The following is a 22,780-nucleotide window of genomic DNA, read 5'->3' on the forward strand; positions in this document are numbered from 1 at the left end:
CTAACCCTAATGGCTCCAGACTTCAGACTGAATCCGCCAAGACAGGGACGTACATTGGGTGCCATCGCATGATGGTCCAGCCAGTGTCCGAGAGTCCTGTGGTCAATTCGTGGGCCACATACAGCAAACATGCCGCGTACTGTACCCTAAGGAGAGTAGATGTGCAGTCCACCTGGAACATATTACACGCAAAGTCGTACGAGAGGGTGGTAGATGGAGACGGGGTTGCAGTAATAACTCGCCGTCAAACGCCAGAGGGGGCTCTGGAGCCACCATATGGGGTTCCCATTGAATATACGCCCATCCAAAACTTGTGCAGTTGCGGAATTTTCATCAGATAGCTTATCAGACGGAAGGAAGCGTAAGTGTTCATTGAACACTGATTCTTAGTTGTCTGTGATAAGTTTCAGTGTAATGAGGAAGTGGAGGTGTGGCCCACAATGACGTAGGTTAGGAGAACTGGGTAGAAAAGATGTACGTTCACGAGGTTGATTTCTCAGGATAGATCATAATATTTCCAGGGTTGTAAAGAACTTTTGTCTGTTGTAACCAATATTAGGGTTAGATATCGTGCTTGAACCTCAAGAAAAATTGACTTGATAGGCGCTTTGTAGAACTTGATGAGACGTAGTTCCATCTCGGGGAAATTTCTGACAGACTTAGGTTGCCTCAAGATTCATCCTTAAATCGCTTATACCGTACGAACAGCAACTAAAGAAATATTTCCGCGATATTCTACAACAAGGTGTGGGTGACAGCAGGAACTAATTTTACAGGAAATATATTGTGTTTAGTAGATGCGCTACAGGGAAATGAGGAATTAGGCAAAGCACATAGAGATATTATATGCAACCAACAGATACACAAATTGATATCGATTGTGATAGATACGTTTGGGACCATGTACGCGAAAGTTTCTAAGGGATTTGTGATGGAGATCTTACAGGAAAGATGCGCCTGGCAGAGGTTGAAGATCCTCGAATTGAGAAAATGTAAAGAACCATCTATATTTAAATTGAAAAAAAACTTTTAACAGCTAACATCGCATTAATTAATGTTCATTAGTGATGAAATGTTTCAGAAGCTACAATTAGCATCTTCTGTTTCCCAAAAATATTTGTGATTACAAATCGTGGTGCATTATGAGATTATCACTTATGCCATATCGTCGTTATGAGGGAGAAAGTAAAACCGTATACTGATAAAAAAAAATTACATCTTTGTGAAAAAGGGCTTGTTCACACAGGTAGGACCCCAGAGAGGCGTTAGTTCTTACAACACAATATACCGGGTGATCAAAAAGTCAGTATAAATTTGAAAACTGAATAAATCACGGAATAATGTATATAGAGGGGTACAAATTGACACATATGTTTGGAATGACATGGGGTTTTATTAGAACCAAAAAAATACAAAACTTCAAAAAATGTCCGACAGATGGCGCTTCATCTGATCAGAATAGCAATAATTAACATAACAAAGTAAGACAAAGCAAAGATGATGTTCTTTACAGGAAATGCTCAATATATCCACCATCATTCCTCAACAATAACTGTAATCGAGGAATAATGTTGTGAACAGCACTGTAAAGCATGTCTGGAGTTATGGTGAGGCATTGGCGTCGGATGTTGTCTTTCAGCATCACTAGAGATGTAGTTCGAACACGATGCACTTGCGACTTCAGGTAACCCCAAAGCCAATGATCGCATGGACTGAGGTCTGGGGACCTGGGAGGCCAAGCATGACGAAAGTGGCGGCTGAGCACACGATCATCACCAAACGACGCGCATCTGTCGGACATTTTGTGAACTTTGTTTCTTTTTTGTTCTAATAAAACCCCATGTCATTCCAAGCATGTGTGTCAATTTTTACCTCTCTATCTACATTATTCCGTGACTTATTCAGTTTTCAAATTTATACTGTCTTTTTGACCACCTGGTATATAGTAAAAATGTGCATTTGTACAAATGTTTATGTTTACATGACAAGTGTTATACATCATGGGTACATCTCAGTCGAAGCATACCTCATTGCTCAGGCAAGACTCACAGAAATGCAGATAAGCTGAGAATGAAAATTAATATGCTACAACTAGTTGATTCGACTGCTACAGAATGGTACAAGGTACAAGCAGCTGACGAAGATTGCAACTATTTGCAGTTAAAGCAACCACAGAGTGTTAAGCAAACAAACAATGCACACATCTTGTATTATGGTAGCAGATACACTGAAAAATGAGGTATTAGAGCAAATGCATGAAAATGTATTAGCAGGTCATTGTTATTTTAGAACTGAACATGTAGCTGACAAATATTGGTGCGGAACACATAGGTAGCACATAGAACAGTATGTCAAGAAATGTGTCCACTACATGTGAAGAGACGAGTTAGGCCGTCAGTGTATTCACCTGCAGGGACTACCGGAGGGTAGCAAATTATTTTAGGTGATTAATTTGGGTAACTTGAACCCATTTCGGCAGACTCTGGTGGGGAATTAATTTTTGTTTACCATACCGGATCATTTTTCGCTCTATGTAGAAATGACAGCCGTTCCGAATCAAGAAACCGGAACAGCTGTGGTTCATCATTTGTTTAGTGGTTAGTCTAGAGATGTCGAAATGGACCAAGGTACTAACTTAATGTCAAAACTAATACGGCGATTTTGTCTTCTGTTAAGAATTCATAAATTGAGAACAAGTTCGTTTCATCCATAGTGAGAATACGGATCTACAGCTATACAAGGCAGTCTGTGGATGGAAAACGTCACTACCATTTGCCATAGTGAAACTGAGAGTGGGGGAAACGATGCATCAGTGCATAATTTTATGCAAACATTTCGTGGACATTATAACGCCATGGGCAGTCTCTGGACGACAGTAGCGGACGCGACAGCAAAATTCCAAGTTGCTTAAATGTCGTGTTAGAGAATGGGTGATGGGGACGAGCACTTACGCCCCGAAAATCAGCCATCTGCATAGAACGTATTCGATCTCTTCGGGGTCCACCAGAAAGCTTTACTACCGATACCGACATTGGTCCTAAAAAGGAGGAAAGCAGACAAAGGCTAAATGGCTCGACAATGTAAGCAAGCCACTTCTGCACAAGCTGCGCGTACCTTGCCATATGCTTTATGTTCCAGAGTTAGCTTGGAACAGAAAAGAGATAAGGTTGAAATGAGTAGGAACCACTAACGGCAGATACGAATCCTATGTAAAATGGCTGACTTAAGGGAAATTTGAAAATATCAGAACTAAGGGGACTCTGTTAGTAATGGATAGGATTATTCACTTGTTTGTGGCAGCTGAACGGCTATCCCGATGCCATAGGGAGCAGGTCACGATATGAATCTCCGTGGTGAACCAAAATGGTGCAGGAGAACAGACTTGGGAGCAAGCCTACCTGACATCCTTACAACCCATCCATATTTTCAGAGAGGAGGACCTCCCCGGGTGTACACAGTGCACTACTCAGTTATACCTATCACACCCTGCTATGAGCAAGGGCGTTCCAGGGGAACAGGGGCAACTAAAATACGGAGAGTGGTATACTGCTTGAACAGATACAATGCGAGATGTTGCGACCGATCTGCCAGCTTTCAATACAAGAAGTACTACCAGTGAGGAATATAACCTGGCTGAATAGAATCCACGATTGTACCGTACTCAACAACCTGTTAGCCATGCAGATTGGCCACAATACTACGGCACAGTTGTTCATATTCAACAGTAATGCATCATATTTGTGGTGTGCGTACTGTAAGACCTTCGGTACACACACCACTAGATTATCTGACTTGTCGCTCTAAAGAAGTAGGCGAGTGTCAGCAATATGTCTCGTGGTCTTATCGTGTCGTGTTTATCTTCTGCCGTTAGGTCAGACGATAGAAATGCCACTTGCACGCTTAGAGTAGCAGATTGATGGTGACCAACTTTAAACAGAACTTGATTAATTTTCACACACAGTTATTAAAATGATAAATAGCGTAGATATTACGTTACTTGATTCTGGATGCTGTTTACAATTGACAATCTGAAGTTCCTTTGGTCTTGCTACGTTAATCGTATTCTCACATATCTCTGACACTTGACAAACTGTCTATACATTTCTCCTCATGGCTATGTACAGGAATATGATAATCTTATTAGGCGCAGACTGAAACTTCACTATAGACTGGTACAGACTGGTGCAGACTAATGCAGACTGGTACAGACTGGGGCAGACAAATGCAGACTGACTAATCGGAGGTCTGTACACTCGTTATAATACCTCGCGCGATCAGGTATCACTGCGCGAGTGTGATCAGCGAGGAGAAAAGGTTCTACGTTAGCAGCAATCTCATTGGCTGCGATACATATTAATACGCGGATCGGCGGAAGCAGAATTTGGTCCGTCTCTAAGACAGCGCCATCTCGTAGTGCGGAGACGGACGAGCGCTGCGCCTGCGCTGTTGTGCTTAGCGGGGCGCGCTCTAGTGGGAAAGTTGTGTACGCGCTGACTACGCGGAACTATGTACACAACAATACACTAGCACCAAATCATGGTAATGGGAATTTCGTTCTGAGGAACTTTCTTAATTCTGGCTACCGCTTGTGTCGCCTATATCCGTGATCGGCAGAGAGCCGTCCACTCATGCAAACTCTAAGTCCAGTTGTTGTCAAGCCAGTGGCTCAGCTATAAGGTACCCTAACACTGCGGCTGTACCAGTCGCCACACATCCTACACTGAAAGGTGTAGAGCACAGCTCTGCAAGCACATTACCTATCTGTGCGATCTACACGCGCTTGCGATGTGCGGCAGAGAGCACGAATACATTTTGCGACCATTGACGAATAATGGCGAATATGACAGATGCTTTTTAGCTTAGTAACACAAACGAGCGAGCGCTGTCATGCGTTTGACCACAGCTAAGCCGATATTATGTGCTGTCACTCATCGGCACTTACAAAAATATTTATTGCAAACTATATTCATATACAAGAATGAAAACATTTATTTCTGAGCTATGAATAAAACATTACGAATAAGTGATAAACATGAAATCCAGTGGCATTTATTGCCCCAAATATTCGTTATTTATGAAGCAAATGTACTTTTTGCTGCTTTTAAATAAGTTTTCAAAGCATCTGTTTTTCTCAAACATTTGAAGATTTGCCATCTTGAGACGCTAAAGAATATACTCTCCACACATCCAAAGAACATAGAAATGTGTTTTATCTTCCTCCCAAATTATGTTCCAAGTATAATTTGCCTTTTACGACTTTACGATGATTTGAAACTTCTCACTTCATTTCTTCAACATTTGTTTTGGTGTTATATTACACTACAGTCTGTTGTTACCCTCCCTCAGCTAAGGACAACAACTATTTGTTTCTGAATCATGATTCGGTTCTGCAGCAATGGAGTCAGTTGGTGTAAAAAGGCGAACAAGTCATCCAATAGCCTCTTGACACTTTCTCGATAAAGAAGTTGGCAGTGATCTGCAATATTACGAACTCTTTTGCATATCAAACGCAGTGTCTCTTCTGGAGTTTTTTCAATGTCAAAGGTCTATGTCACAGCATACACACATATCGCATTGAAGAACTATTCCATGTTCTAAAGGAAAGCTTACTCAGAGTCAATCCTCAGACATGTTGTCATGACTTTGAAGGTGCAGGAACCATCCATAAACGTTCTGAGATTATAGATTGAAAATCTGTTGATGTTATTCGTTAGCAATCACTGAGTTCTTGTTTGGTTCACTCATTCTGTAGCACTGCAGACCGAAACAAAGTGCGTAACTGAATCAAGGAGACATCCGTATCAGAGAGTGCTATCAATCTGACGAAGGTATTGAAGATTCGCATATTTTAGGAGATGTAGGAGGAGAAGTATTGACTGGACCAGAAACAACTAAATGGGGCCACATAGGTAGTGTAATTGGTACTGCCATCCGCCTATAACTATATTTGTGTTTCATTTGTTACATTGAAAAACCAAGTAAAGCTGTGCTCACCGAGAGGGTACGTTTGAAGACACCAGTGCTTTATTGTGCATGGTGGTGTGCCCTTGACGTCCTCCCACTTCCGAATCGACTTTATGCATCCAGTTAAAGGGGATATACTTTTAAACAACTACACCAAACACAATGGAACTTGACTTGGCATTTTTGTCTTTGTTATAGGTGAAGGAAGCGATAAGTAACAGGCATCGTGTGATCAACCGAGGATCGAACCCAAAACCGTTAGTTCTGTAGTGTAGGACAGAAAGCATTGAGACACCAAAACACGTTTCTGTTCCAGTCATTACTGTGTTATTTGTAAAATAGTAACTACACTCAGCCAAGTGAACAAGAAGTACAAGTGTACAAGAACTAAACAAAGAAAATACGGTGGCTTTATTCGATGTATAAGACTGAAATAATTTATTGGAACACAAAATTGTTTGAATTCTATACTTACACGAAAAATTACACAGAGAGAAATTTATTCGGATAATGTCCATCTCTGCTTACCACTATACCCTGCGCTTCCTTCCTCTCTCAGCTCATTAAACCTAATACTGTCAACTGTAATGAGTCCTATTAGTTCATTTGCTCATTTAGCTCACGAGAGCCTACAGCGTAGTTGGACTGAATTTTTTTGTTATTATAAACAAAGTACACAACACTAATCACTTGACATGTCAGACAACATACATACATCTGTTTCATCTGTTCTGTGTGTGATTTTAGCCAGAGACTGAATATCAGCTTCATTTCGTCTGCTTTTATGGATGTAAATTTAGCCTTCCTCAGCTAAATAAATGACCATCATTAGCATGCAAAATTTGATTATCACTTTATGCTTCGCTATACATAATCTTATTCAGCCGCTGTGGTAACACTTAATGACTCTCAGCATTCAGTTCCTCCTCAGGAAACACAGAAAATAAATAGCTAAAACGTAATTCTAATCCTAAACGTATAACAACGTTTGCTGGGCGCTTTAGTGGCTCTACGTTGTGGCTGGGCTACGCAGCCGTTGCCCAGCACTCGGTGAGTGAGCGCCGTGAGGTGCCGAGTGAAGCAGCGTGACACGGAGAGTCGAAACAGCCGGCTGCGTGCTTGCTCCATTCGCAGGTGAAATGAGTGATGGGCGAGGAGCGCTTTTCATACGATTGCGCCATGCGGCTTCAGTGCTCCAGTGTAGGGGAAAAAAGTGGTGTGAAAGAGAGTGAAACATTTTGGACATAATGTTTCCATGTGGTTTTAGTACTTCATAGGTTCAACACTAACCTAGAATTGGGCGGACCGAATTTTCCAAATGAGGGAGAATCTTATGAGATCGGCCTCAGGTAACCAGTGGCAGGGTACTCAGGCCAACTACCCGTATAATAATGCTGCAGCTTTGTGCTGCGTTAGTGCTAGCATACAGTTCTGAAACACGACGTTCCACCAACAGAGGGGTTCTAATTTGGTGCGCGCTGTAAACCAAGGGTGGGCAGCCAGCGGCCCAAAGGCCCGATCCGGCTCCACGTTGTTTTCTGTCTTCCCGAGTGAAAAAATTAGTAGGAGAGAGGGCAAGGGCGTCTCTTGAGCTGTACTTTATTGCTATGCCATGTCGTAAGGCTTGGCCTGGACTTTCTTCTGCATTTATAAAAGATAAAATCTTCTGAATTCCTTCAAACGACGTTGCTGCTCCAGATCGCTGATACCTTCAGACAGCTGAGGTACCTATTTCAATACACACATTAGACTTTTGTGAATGCTATTAAAGGAGAAAATATGTACATATATCAAGAAACGACGTACTGCTGCCGTAATGCAAAGAAATATTAATGTAGCGTATTAAGAGATTAAATTAGGAAGCAAATACAGCGATTAAATTATGTTTATATATCCTATTGGATCATACTGTACACAACATTTTTTGTAAGACTTACTCTCAGGCTATTGTGGAATTTTATTTCGTCTACTAAAATATTACATTTTCTGACTTGTTTCAGGTTCCCACTGCAAACTACTCTGAAATAGACATTTCGGCGAGTAGGAAAGCCTTCACAGAAGTCGTTAATTTCAATGAATTCCTTGATGCGTCGTCTTCTGTGACGCTTCTAAGATTCATTCTTGGTATGGTGAAATACTGGTGCGAATTTCAGTTTGGTTTGGAGCCAATGATAGAGTTCACAAAGTAAGTTGAACCTAGGTTTGTTTACTGTGCTACAAAAAATAAAACATGTTACAGATATTATGAAATGAAGTATTTTAAGTATTAAAATATCTGTGAAGTTCTTCTCTATTTGTGGATGCGCACCTGAAGTTGTTCAGTTGCATACCCTTTCAGTGGTTGGCTACTTACATCAATGTAAAGCAACACCAGTCGTTACTCGCATCAGGCTGCACAAATGGAAATTGTCGTTGCTGGTCCAAAAGTAATAGGGAAACCAATACCTGATTAGCAATTCTATAGCGACTCCGAAGGAAGCACTGAGTTGAGGCACACTCCACCTGGCGGGACCGCAGTCGATCACAGCTGCGCCAACTTCAAGAAGTCTCCGTCTGGCTGCACTGCAACTATGAAACTGAAGATGGTCCTGGAGTAAAAAGAAATATAATAGTGCAAGATGGGAACAATGCTGATGATAATTCAAAAAATCCAGTAGGGTGCGAAAATAAAAAATTAATTTTGAATGATCCGAAAAATTCCAAAACTCAAAATGGTGTAAGTATCCTAGTTCAGATTTGTGACTCTGTGCTCGTATCCTGTCCTGTCTCCAGCCAATCACAGTGAAGTTTTTTTAAAAGGCATGAAAATTGCAGTGTATCTGTTGTTGAAAGTTCTGCACATTTAAGATAGTTTAATGAGCATTAAATAAATAACTTGACAATGTTTATCTGCTGCACAACAGACAGCAGTAGGACGTAAAGTGGAAGTTTGCGAGGGAATACGTAAGCATGTGCTCTGGTGAATGTGTCACATTTATTCAAGAACAGCTGAACACACTAATAACATAAACATGTAATAAATTGATGATGGTTGCTGTTCTTCATAAGACTCTCAGCTGAGTTACAAAATTAGATTTACAACTGCGGCTTGGAGACCCCACCACGATATGTCATTAATTATTAATTGTGGAAGCCTCAAGGGAATCTTTCAATGGCGACATTCACACACATATACACATACAACAGAAATTTAGGGCAAATACAGGAATAAAGAAATAACTTCCCCAGTATACTCGTGGTTGGCAAACGGTCGTTCCCTTAGCTTGAGTGCACGAAGAAAGTTAACAACCGATAAGAACAAACTGTTAATAGTTGCACAATAGAAGAGGTTCTGAAACTAACCTGGAAGTTTTACCTCGAGAATCAGTAACTGTGACAGGTAACGACTCCCGCGAACACGTGGTCGTCACAAACAGAAATTCTGAATAAAATGAGTGCTAAAATTTAGAATAGTTAACCACATTGGTCAGGATATGTTACTGTGAGACACGACCTGCGAAATTAAGCCTCTCAGTGAAGTTTCAGAAATCTCTTCAATTATACTATACTGGTGAGATCAACAAAGAAATTACTTTGACTGAACTTGGAAGATGCATCACGAGTCGACATGTTTGAACAGAGGTACAGCAGAATGATGGATTGCATTCTTGCCTAAGTGCAACTAGTGTAACTGCAACTGGTTAAAACGTTCCGAAATTAACCAGAAAAATACTATATACCGCTCAACGAGTAATGAGCGATGGGAGCAAGCGTTAACTTTGACTAGAGACGAAACCTAAAAAATTAAGGTAATGAATCAATTATGAATAGGCACACACACACTTAGTCGGTGTCGCCCGTCTCGTGTCTCCTGGAACACTGTCGAGCGGATCCTTTTGGAACCCATGCGTTCCGTTCTTCCGGAAGTGTCCAAAGACCTCCCTGTTTTTTGGTGCCAAACTGTACAAGAGCTTCGTCCAAGGAGAACACAACCCTCTCTGCTATCTAGTACATCCTTTATAGGGTTTTCTATTGTGCCACATATCTAGATACTGACATTTACCTTGTACACTCTCCGTCACGCTTTTCATGCATCAGGTGCGAGGAGGAAAGGACATATATACTGACATACTGCACATAGATGTGTTGAACATGCATGTGGGGCTCTGATAATTATCAAAAATCTTAGTAAAATGTAAGGTGAAAATCAAGGCAATACAACTTGTGGCCACTATGGCCACACTCAGCTGGTCAGCCTTTTTTTATTTTTTTATTATTATTATTATTATTATTATTATTATTATTTTTTTTTTTAGTTTACAGTTCAGGCCCAGAATTGAGGTGCCAGATTAAGTCAAATGTTAAACAAGGTGATGCAGGGTCATGTAGAGACCCTTCACCATGGAAGAGCGAATTATATCTCTAACGTACAAGTCATAAAAGGAAACAATCATAATGTAAACCACTGCAAACATACTGGCCTTGCTCAAAGGCATCTGGACGATATAATTCTTTAAATCATGCTCAAAAGTAATTATCTAAGGAATTACATTTAAGGTGCAATTTGCACATCTAAAGCATTTCCTCAAAACACACACACACACATGCACTCATGCATACAAACAGTGTTTATGTCATGAAATTACAGGCTAAGCAACACTTGTAAACATCCAAAGCTCCAGTCTCAGTGTAATACATGGTGCAAAGAGCACTGGACCGTCAGATTAAATATTTCCCATATCTAAGCTATTCTATAACTCTCGTCAAGTGTCACGTTGTTCTTTTGAAGTCTAAAATGTCCACAAAAACACGTCAGTGGCAAAAAATGCTATGTTTATGTCCAGTATCAAAATGTTATTCCCGTATGCACACATACACACAATACTGTCAAACAATAACGTATTCTTGTTTCACGTACGTTCTTTGACGTAACATGGAACAGTTTGTAACAGCTCATTATGTTGAGCATGCAGTGAGATAAATATAGGCATCTGAGTGCAGCACACATCGAATCTTACACATATATGTTCTTCATGTGTATAGTAACGTAAGTAACAACATGGTTGGTTCTTTAATTAATTAATTATTTTAATGGAACATTTAAGTTTTACTTACTAGGGTCGATGTTGTTCCTTTCGAATATTTGTGCCTCATGCACGTTTTCTTATTATATTCTTGTGTACAATGAGTTCTTCGCTGAATATGTCCTCTTGGGAACTCATGTTAATTATGTTTTGCCTTACAGAGTGGAGCAGAAGTATGATGCATTCATTATGGAGAAATTCGGCTCCCCCTGTTATTACGGCTTAGCGCACAAAGTGGGATCTCCACCATTAATTGGATATGCTTCTCTTGGAGCTACGTCACTTATTCGGAAGACTTTCGGCAGCCCAATTAATCCTTCCTACATCCCTGACTACAATCTCGGATACACGGACCACATGACATTCTGGCAGAGACTGGACAACGCTTACAGCTTACTGCTTTCGTTGGATATTGTACAGAGAGTTTTGTATGGGAGAGAGGAAGAGGAACTCTGGAAATATTCCGGTCAGAACCCACCTACCTTGCGTGCGATGGATCACAATTTCAGCCTTATGTTGGCCAACAATCACTTCAGCATGAGCTACCCTGTGCCGAATACGCCAAATATCATCGAATTAACTGGAATCCACATCCAGAAGGAGAGGAAGCCGCTGCCAAAGGTATTTACAATTGTGATGCAGAAAATGTGAGCTGTTCCTCTTCGGAGCAGAAGTTAACGTTGGAAATGGTTGAGAACTGTAAAATAATTTGCTAAGGAAACGATAACGGTTTACTGAGACAATATTAAATATTCATTTACTTTTCGCTACTTACTTTAGTATTATAAGCATTTTCTATATGTTATTACAACAACGATCATATAACAATTGTACAGTCAGCCCCCTATCTTTTAATGTCTTTACTTAGGTCTCAAAAAGAAGACAATGAATGTGATACTGTATAATACCTAATACTTACATTCGTTTTTGGCGGTGGGAGGGGGGTTTAGAGGCAGGATTGCTTCAAATATATCATCTATAAACACATTCCGAACAGCAAATGTCCAGTGATGGGTCAAGTAAATGATTTAACAATGTCCTGCATTTCTTGTAAGCTTTCAGTCTCTTCATTTTTACACACATTTCACACGGAATGCCCTATAAGATCAATTTACTTATAAGGCAAGTGGATTAGTTGATGATAAATTGAGGGTAACAAGATCTATATAGGAAGAAAAGATAGTTGTGAATCACTGATATATTTAAACCATTTTCATTCAATGTTGTTTACAGCGATAGGAAGAACCTCATATTTTTTAAAAACGATTCAAATAATATTTTTAATTTTGTTTGTTGTTTGGCTTCTTGAGAAAAATAGAGTATCATATTTCTTTAATTACTCGTCACTCAGAACCAATCAAACTTCAATTTTGTAGTCTTCATAGACGTATTTTGAGTATTTGTTACTGAGAAATAGTCTGGTAAGTAGGCTAAGTCTATATTAATGTGTTCTGTTGTTGCAGTCATTAGTGAAAAGACTTGATTGATGCACCTTTCAAGCTAGACTGTCCTGTTTAAGCGCCTTCACCTTCGCTTAACTACATCCTCTTGTACATCCGGCGATCGGCCGGCCACCACAGAGGGTCAGTCAGAATCATTCATGTCATCATACTAAGTCTGTCCATGTGCACGGGTGGCCACACTCCAGCACGAAAAAGTGTACGGAGGAAGTGCTGTCACTCTTGACGAGCTGTTAGAGAGCTGTTTCTCCTCGTGGTCAAGTGACAGGGGAAACAACGTAAAGAAAGAGCCCTCGACAACCTCCATTAGTGACCAAGGCGGCAGAGAGAATGAAGATGTAGCAATGTCTGACTCAGAAGTAACAGCCCACGCCAAATATCAACTGTCTGAAGACAATCGGAGGAAAGAAAGTACAGAAAGTGGAGATTATGGGATCAAGCAGAACCAAGCAAAAGATACATAAAAAGAGGTGAAACCTAATCTGACCCTCAATGCAAAATCTACACCCATTAAAAGATCAGGAACTACAAGTATAGGCACAGGAAGTAAGAAACATTAATTCACAACCAAAAAGGCATTTATGACCTACATTCATTATAAAATTTGTACTTTAAACGTCAACAGAATATCAACTAGGTTCAAACTGATTTGTTTCCAATGGTTCTTACACGCTGCTGAAATTGATATAACATTACTGGAAGAAGTGAAACCAACAGTCTACATGAAATTACAGGATACAACGTAATTCTCAACAGATCTAATGGCGCGAGTATGCCTATGTTATCAACAGACGGCAGTCAAGTGGCTGAAGCTGGGAGGCTATTAAGCGGCAGGGGAATATCAGCACGAATAGATACAGTCGTTGTTAATGTGTGTGCCCCTCATGGAATCAGTCGTAAAGAGGTGAGAGCCGAGTTTTTCAAACAGAAATTGATGTGTCTTTTATCAACGACATTGGGCAGAGTCGTATTTGGTGGCGATTTAAACTCTGTTATCAGAAAAAAATAGACCAAAAGCGAAATTTAAACAGATACATGGAAGTTGAATACACGGTTAGAAACTTAAGTACGCTCGACACGTGGGATGCAGAAAATGCAGAGTCATTAATGTGCGCCTACGTCTCTAGTCATCCAGAGAGGACTGACCGTATTTGCATCTCACAAGACTTAGTGCGTAACGTCAGCACATAAGGAAAATTTTTACGATCTTTGTACTTACATTACTGCAACGAATTTACAGAAGAAAACAATTTCCATAGAAAAGCGTAGTGGAAATTGAATATTGCCTTACTTAGAAATGAGGAATTAGGAAGTCTGGTACTGGAAACTTGGAAAGCCAGCGTCACTAACAGAAGGCATTAATTTTGCAGAATACATTGTTGGGTGGAGCATGAGAAACCCGAGATGTGGAGATTGCTTAGTTAATATGATTACAAAAAGAGTGGAAGAAAAATACAAAGCAATTTTATTTCACTTGCCTTCGAGAATTGTACCAAAATGAACGAGACGTGACCACTAAAGTTCCCGGATAAAACAGATTCGAACACAGATAATGTCAATGCAGAGACGAAAATTAGCGAGCAGAAATTCAGGTCCAGAGCTGGCAATATTACTCAAGAGGAGATGCGTTAGTTTACCTCGTAATATGAATATCGAAAAGGACAAAAATAATAATCGAGTAACTTAAGATAGGAAATAAGACAATACAGCAGTAGACTCATACATAAACGGAGCGTTGCAACATTTCCGTGAGTTGTATGCTGCACTAGACGCAGGCGAATCAGTTTTCGTGGATGATATTGGCAACGTGCTGATAACGCAGACAACATTTCTGTCGACGGAGAATTTACGGAAGAAGAAATATGTGAAGTGTAGTGAGAGGCATGAAAGGAAAATCAGCAGGTATGGACAGCATACCAGTTGACTTGTATCTCAGTCAATGGGAGATATTGAAAGAAGAGCTAGTTAACATATTCAGTGATGCATGCAACGTCCAACAGCTCCCTACAACCTTGCACGAGTGTTCTCAAGAAATACCCACCAACAAACATCGAACCTCTTAAGCCAGTAACCTTGATGGATGCCGACTACAAAATACTAGCTCGAGCGGTAAACTCAAAAGTACGGGACGTAATGAAATACGTGGTATAGGTGGTTATCAAACGTGCGCCGTCCCAGTGCGCAGTATAACTGATACCCTGAGACCTATCACTACCGTGATGTAATAACCATCCAGGTTATCTGTAAAACCGACTAGACATCTCACAGTTTTCTACTAAGGACAAGACAGAAATATTGTATCTGCAACAAATTCTCTCAACATGTCAGTCAGTTTGCAGGAAGCTTGGTCCAAAATTATGATCAATTGACACCTTACTGCACCATTCATTATAAAGCGGTCAGTCCGTTAGGATTGTCCCCAATCGATGGCCATCTTTTCAATTGCAGTCGAACCTCTCCTAAGGAAACTGAACGGCTTAATCCAAATATTGATCTCACTAGGAAATAAAATTGTATGTCAAGCATTGGCATCTGATCTGGCCATATCTGTGTCGGCAGAAGACCAAATACCACCCTCAAAACATTAGCCGAACGTTTACTGTGCAGAAAAGGGAGCCATGATCAAGTATAAGAAATCCAAGAAAATAAACTTCGGGAAACGTTCACTGTTGGAAGAACAGCAATGGTTACCCACAGCAACAAATATACGTCTGTGACTAGATCTGGTCTGATTGAAAGTTTGCAAAGTAATATTTCAGAGCTAGATCAGAAATGTAAGGACTATGGTATGAAGATTAGCATCTCAAAAACGAAAGTAATGTCAGTGGTAAAGAAATATAAACGGATTGAGTGCCAAATAGGAGGAACAAAGTTAGAACAGGTGGATGGTTTCAAGTACTTAGGATGCATATTTTCACAGGATGGCAACATAGTGAAAGAACTGGAAGCGAGGTGTAGCAAAGCTAATGCAGTGAACGCTCAGCTACGATCTACTCTCTTCTGTAAGAAGGAAGTCAGTACCAAGACTAAGTTATCTGTGCACCGTTCAATCTTTCGACAAACTGTGTTGTATGGGAGTGAAAGCTGGGTGGATTCAGGTTTCCTTATCAACAAGGTTGAGGTTACGGATATGAAAGTAGTTAGGATGATTGCAGGTACTAGTAGATGGGAACAATGTCAGGAGGGTGTCCACAATGAGGAAATCAAAGAAAAACTGGGAATGAACGCTATAGATGTAGCAGCCAGGGCGAACAGGCTTAGATGGTGGAGGCATGTTACACGCATGGGAGAAGCAAGGCTACCCAAGACACTCATGGGTTCAGCAGTAGAGGGTAGGAGTAGTCGGGGCAGACAAAGGAGAAGGTACCTGGATTCGGTTAAGAATGATTTTGAAGTAATATGCTTAAAATCAGAAGAGGCACCAATGTTAGCACTGAATAGGGGATCATGGAGGAATTTTATAAGGGGGACTATGCCCCAGACTGAACGCTGAAAGGCATAATCAGTCTTAAATGATGATGATGGTGACTAGATCTGGTTTCTGTAGTTCAAAGGATGAAAACTACCAACTGGCGATCGATGTTGAACAAATCTAGCGCCAGCACATAGCTATATTCACATCGCAATCTCAATTTGATCCAGAAATTAAAACTTGTCAACGGGTTTATCTCATCGAAAGTGTATTACATAGCTTCCATGTTGCCAGTACCACAGCCAATAGCCAAAAAGGTCTACTATCAGCGATTCGACATTTTGTATGCTGTGGAAATATTTTCAGGGTGAAATACAGCACACTAACACTATCATTTAAAGAAGATGAGATCGAATTAATAGATACTGAAGCAAAACGCAAAGCATTACTCGTATATAATGTCTTCAAAAACCAAAAACACGTCCTACCAACCTGGCAAGAGATACCCCTACCAGAAAGACAGTGTGGTAATCTGGCTACAATGTCACTTCAAACACAACGTGATAATATCGGAAACACCGATTTTAAGGGAATTTAAGTTTAAACAGACAACACGACTCAATGACTACAGAAGAAAGGAAATTAACAACAACAAAAAATTGCGAACTGTGAAAGGCCATGGTGTCTCTGTGATATTAAGATCATTGTATAGATAGCTCAATAATACTTTTCCTCATTATGCTACTTGTATTTCAAATCACCTTACCATCTCAAGTAAGGGTACAGGTAGTCCAACAAATATATGCTGCAACGGATGAGAACTAATTTATTTTATTTATTTGTCTAATTTTGCTGTTGAAGGAACAAGAATCTCATTTTATATAGATGACAAGCAATTGGACTCAGGTGAAATGTTAGATTTCTTTCAATTTATGAAGAACCATGCAAGAAAAGGATTGGTAAGCGATGTGAAATGTAGAAATAAAGTAGGGAATTATAGTCCACTCCATTACTTACATTTTTAACTCACATTTCGATCGCCTGCTGAAGTTATCAGATTGGAGGAACCCCAAAGACAATTCGCTTCATTTTCTGACTCACCTGTAATGGCAAAAACATCCAGAAACAATTCCACGAAACAGCTCGTGGCAGCGTCAAGGTCACTTTACGGTCGAGAGCTTATTCGTTCTGTTACAGCGGCCACCGGCTGCCGGCTGCCGGCCACACGCAACTCGCCGCCGGACTTTAGGTGCCTTCAGACCAGGCGACCGTGGCGCGTGGCGCGCCGCTCTGAGTTTATCAACTGTCAATTTCTTATCTGAAGTCGTACTGTTCATCTTGCATCCACGTACGGGAGTATACTTCAGGACTGAAGGCGACCACTTACCGGGAAGCAGAAGCCTTGAGTTGTCAATTGGGAAACACAAAACGAGTACAACTTTATAACTTTCGGATTTTACCCTCTGACGAGTAAGAGTAACAGAAAATACACACACAACCGCGCGCACACAAACACGCCTACGTTCCTACAAGCTAGACTGTGCACGGTGAACAGTGCACAGGGCAGAACTTTCCGTACTTGGGACTGACAGAGCAGTATTTACACATGAAATAAGTATCAGAAGGTATCCTTCTTTTGATTTACAATCATGTAAGGCAGGCAACATTTTTCTATACCAGTGAACGGTCACAAGATCTGCTACCTGATTTTGAAAATTAGCTTTTATAGCTTCCGTCCACTCTTTCCGTTTCTCCGTATAAATTCTTTGAATCGAGAACTTTCATCAGCAACATATGCCAGTGCTTCAAGCTAGCTTCATGAATAATCACTAAATATCTCATACGTAAAAGACATCAGTTTAGCGCTGCTACTAATTTTGGAGTTATGAAATGTTTCCGCATAGGTGTTTTCTGGTGTCATGCTGTATCTCAGTCGGAAAACCTTGTAAACGAGTGTCATTTTCACTATAACCTGAAGGGGAGTTGCTTTTTAATGGTTCATATTATGATTCTGAAGGAGTTCCCAAGGAAAAATATTTAGCACGTCTCTTCTCTTCCGCAATAGTTCTTTATTATCCGTTTTTTTTGGCCAGTCCACCTACATGATCAAGCCGATCTGACCAGCTCTCTATTGCTGTAAGAAGTTTCTATATCCATTTATTTTCCTCAACTGAAGTGAACTGGCACATGTAATGTCAAACAAATCATCTAACTTGTTAGCAAAACCCTTGTCCCGCTGATGAAATATATTTTGGGTTTCTTCGTGAATTTTACTGTAGCTCCCTCCAACCTTGATAGGGGTTACTAACATCTTTACACAATTAAGCAAAGATTCTGTAGGTATACGTGTCTTCCGAAAAGATAATACATTCGCGAACAGTGAGATTTGCACTTCCACTGACAGCTAAATTAGCTTCACTGGTATTGTAGAACAAAATTGCGAGAACTTTTTCATCAGATGGCACTTCTGAATCTTTCATTTGGTGCACTATGGCACTACTAAAAATACAAACTTTTAGAACTACTATCTATTTCAGCTGACATGTTCACTGACTGACAACAGTAGGTTTACTAACAACAGTACGTTTACATCGACGCGGCTGCGTGTGTTCGCTTTACTTAGCAAGTACTGCCAACCTGACATGTTTCTCAAATTTTATTAACAGTTCCTTTAACATCGTACAAATAAAAGGAAACTTCGGTTCTTGGGCCACCCCAATGGACAGTCTCGGCAAATTCTACAAACGCCTGCTCATCTATGCTGTCCGATTGCGACTCTGTAATTCTCACGTGAATATTATGGTAGCCTAGACATATCGTTCGTATTAAACCGTCAAGGGTTAAATTAATAACACTTTGCACAGACGCTGCATAGAATTTCAGAACTATGCTTAGCTTTCTGTACCAGTTGTTACTTTATGTTCTCTCTGCGAAAAAAGTACAGCAAGCTGAGCAGCTCCTCAGCACAGGTGCTTTCCACTTTTACTGAAAACGAATCGTCAGTGGTAGTACTGTAATCATTGCAGGTGGATGATTTTTGTTGTTCATTCAATATTTGCAGACTGAATGACGGTTTTGCGTATGGATGACTTTTTCTAGATATTACTGTCGATATTCTGTGTTCCTTGTTTCGAGTTCTGGTGACAATTGCTTCTCCAATCATGTTAGCTCATTTAATTTGCCCGACTGGTTTTGTAGATCCTTTTTTCTGACATGGCGTTTGATTTCCATGCACAATAGACTAATTGATTTGGAACTGTGTGTTATTCATAGCTTAGGAAATCTCTCTGTAGATGTTCTCGTTCTGCAGTCAGTGGTGTGTTGTTATCTTTTCATTTGTATTCCTCTTTTGGGGATAGTGGCAATGACAGAATTCTTAAGAAAAATACTTTCAAAGTGTATAGCGACCAAATGTGTTGTCTACTTATAATGTCTCCAGTATGACCACTGTAACGCTCCAGAAATGTAAATCTTGTCTGGTGAATGAGCTTTTCAGAATTCAGTGCGCTTAAGACAGAGAAACAAAAATAGTTGTTGTAGTTATTGATTATTTGTGTTCAATTTTCAGTCAGTGCACCTAAGTATTATATGTAAGTATGCTCTGATCCTAAAAGCTAGTTACAGCAATGGCAGTGAAACTGAGGGACACATTAACACATTAATTCCGACTGCCAGCAGCCACATCTTTGAGATGAAAGCTATAACAACTTCCGAGCTCGCTCAACACATTTCGGCTGGTATTTTTCCTGTTGGTAGCATAATTAAATCTTGAAAACAACGCATAATACGGTTGACGACCCTACGACTGACGAGTTATTGGATAGCACAGAATTATTCTGCAAAATTTATTTTATTTTACATGTCATTGCCGTTGAATAATCTTTGTGATTTTCACGTTAGGTGAGATAAAAGGTTATCAATTTATGGTTTCAAGACCAGGAAAGTCATGGAAATTGCAAATAATCTAGTCTTTCACGTTGCGATTTATCTGTCGTAGTCATCACTGAGGCAATGTGAGAGACCAACTAATACTGCAGCTCTTAAGTAGTTCAGGGGTATGATTGCCCGTCAGATGAAGGCTGTGTTAGCTTGTAGGTACAGTTTCACTAAAAGTCATGTTTTTAGCTGTTCTGTTGTACAGCTACAAGCAGCCAAATGAAAAATCAGTAAGGAAATTTGAAGAAAACTTCTCCATCAAATATCTTCTCAAAACTTCCGGTACCTCATAGTGTACCGTCGTAGCATAAAACTGATAATGCTTCTTTCCGCTTCCGCAGACATAACTTTTGGGTTTTATGACTATACAAAGATCAGTACCAAAAGACTAGAAAGTTGCACAGCTCACATCAATATTCACGAAAGGTAGTAGCAGTAATCCACTAAATTACAGGCTCATATCACTAACGTGGAGCCGGCCGCGGTGATCTCGCGGTTCTAGGCGCGCAATCAGGACCCGTGCGACTGCTAGGTCGCAGGTTCGAACCCTGCCTCGAGCATGGATGTGTGTGATGTCCTTAGGTTAGTTAAGTTTAAGTAGTTCTAAGTTCTAGGGGACTAATGACCACAGAAGTTGAGTCCCATAGTGCTCAGAGCCATTTTGAACTAACGTGGAAAGGTACGAGGGCGATGTACTTGAGGACAATATTATGGAAATGGAAGAGGATGTAGATGAAGATGAAATGGGACATACGATACTGCGTGAAGAGTTTGACAGGGCACTGAAAGACCTGAGTCGAAACAAGGCCCCCGGAGTAGACAACATTCCATTGGAACTACTGACGGCCTTGGGAGAGCCAGTCCTGACAAAACTCTACCATCTGGTGAGTAAGATGTATGAAACAGGCGAAATACCCTCAGCTTCAAGAAGAATATAATAATTCCAATCCCAAAGAAATCAGGTGTTGACAGATGTGAAAATTACCGAACAATCAATTTAATAAGCCACAGCTGCAAAATACTAACACGAATTCTTTACAGACGAATGGAAAAACTAGTAGAAGCTGACCTCGGGGAAGATCATTTTGGATTCCGTAGAAATACTGGAACACGTGAGGCAATACTGACCTTACGACTTATCTTAGAAGAAAGGTTAAGGAAAGGCAAACCTACGTTTCTAGCATTTGTAGACTTAGAGAAAGCTTTTGACAATGTTGATTGGAATACTCTCTTTCAAATTATAAAGATGGCAGGGGTAAAATACAGGGAGCGAAAGGCTATTTGCAATTTGTACAGAAACCAGATGGCAGTTATAAGAGTCGAGGGGCATGAAAGGGAAGCAGTGGTTAGGAAAGGAGTGAGACAGGGTTGTAGCCTCTCACCGATGTTATTCAATCTGTATATTGAGCAAGCAGTGAAGGAAACAAAAGAAAAATTCGGAGTAGGTATTAAAATCCATGGAGAAGAAATAAAAACTTTGAGGTTCGCCGATGACATTGTAATTCTGTCAGAGACGGCAAAGGACTTGGAAGAGCAGTTGAATGGAATGGACAGTGTCTTGAGAGGAGTATATAAGATGAACATCAACAAAAGCAAAACGAGGATAATGGAATGTAGTCGAATGAAGTCGGGTGATGTTGAGGGAATTAGATTAGGAAATGAGGCACTTAAAGTAGTAAAGGAGTTTTCCTATTTTGGAAGCAAAATAACTGATGATGGTCGAAGTAGAGAGGATATAAAATGTAGACTGGCAATGGCAAGGAAGGCGTTTCTGAAGAAGAGAAATTTGTTAACATCGAGTATAGATTGAAGTGTCAGGAAGTCTTTTCTGAAAGTATTTGTATAGAGTGTAGCCATGTATGGAAGTGAAACATGGACGATAAATAGTTGGGACACGAAGAGAATAGAAGCTTTCGAAATGTGGTGCTACAGAAGAATGCTGAAGATTACACGGGTAGATCGCATAACTAATGAGGAAGTATTGAATAGGATTGGGGAGAAGAGACGTTGTGGCACAACTTGACCAGAAGAAGGGATCGGTTGGTAGGACATGTTCTGAGGCATCAAGGGATCACCAATTTAGTATTGGAGGGCATCGTCTAGGGAAAAAAATCATAGAGGGAGACCAAGAGGTGAATACACCAAGCAGATTCAGAAGGATGTAGGTTGCAGTAAGTACTGGGAGATGATGAAGCATGCACAGGATAGAGTAGCATGGAGAGCTGCATCATACCAGTCTCGGGACTGAAGACCACAACAACCAACATCACTAATGTCGATATGAAGAACAATTCTTAACACACATTGTATTCGTACATTATGAATTATCTTGAAGAAAACGGTCGATACACAGTTAACACGGATTTAGGAAACATCGTTATTGTGAAACGCAATTAGCTCTTTACTCGCACGAAGTGCTGAGTGCTATTGACAAGAGATTTCAAATTGTTTCCGTGTTACTGGATTCTCAGAAGGATTTGACACTGTAGCACACAAGCGGCTTGTAGTGAAATGGCGTGGTTACGGAATACCGTTTCAGTTATATGACTGGCTTCGTGATTTTTCTGTCAGAGAGCTCATAGCTCGTAGTAATTGACGGAAAGTCGTCCAATAAAACAGAAGTGATATCTGGCGTTCCCCAAGGTACTGTTACAGCCCTTTGCTGTTCCTTATCTATATAAAGTATTTTGGAGACAATCTGAGCAACCGCCTTAGGTTGTTTACAAACGACGCTATCGTTTATCGACTATTAAGGTCATCAGAAGATCAAAACAAATTACAAAACGATTTAGAAAATCTATCTGTATGTTGTGAAAATTGGCAGTTGACCCTCAGAGTCGGAAAGTGTGAGGTCATCCACTTGAGTGCTAAAAGGAATCCGTTAAACTTCGGTTACACGATAAATCATTCAAATCTAAAGGACGTAAATTCAACTAAATACCTTG

The 22,780-nt window shown here is 40.3% G+C and overlaps 1 protein-coding gene across 3 annotated transcripts in view; it reads left to right on the plus strand.

Moving 5' to 3' along the window:
* LOC126354651 (UDP-glucosyltransferase 2-like) overlaps window positions 1-22,780 on the plus strand; it is a 77,551-nt gene that overhangs the window by 22,180 nt on the left and 32,591 nt on the right. For all 3 annotated transcript variants that reach the window (XM_050004426.1, XM_050004427.1, XM_050004425.1), the window contains exons 3-4: window positions 7,965-8,149; window positions 11,189-11,648. In XM_050004426.1, coding sequence (XP_049860383.1) covers window positions 7,965-8,149; window positions 11,189-11,648 — 645 coding nt within the window. The remainder of the gene's footprint in view (window positions 1-7,964; window positions 8,150-11,188; window positions 11,649-22,780) is intronic.

The sequence above is a fragment of the Schistocerca gregaria genome, chromosome 3 (genome assembly GCF_023897955.1).
Source record: "Schistocerca gregaria isolate iqSchGreg1 chromosome 3, iqSchGreg1.2, whole genome shotgun sequence".
Taxonomy (NCBI): Eukaryota; Metazoa; Arthropoda; class Insecta; order Orthoptera; family Acrididae; genus Schistocerca; species Schistocerca gregaria.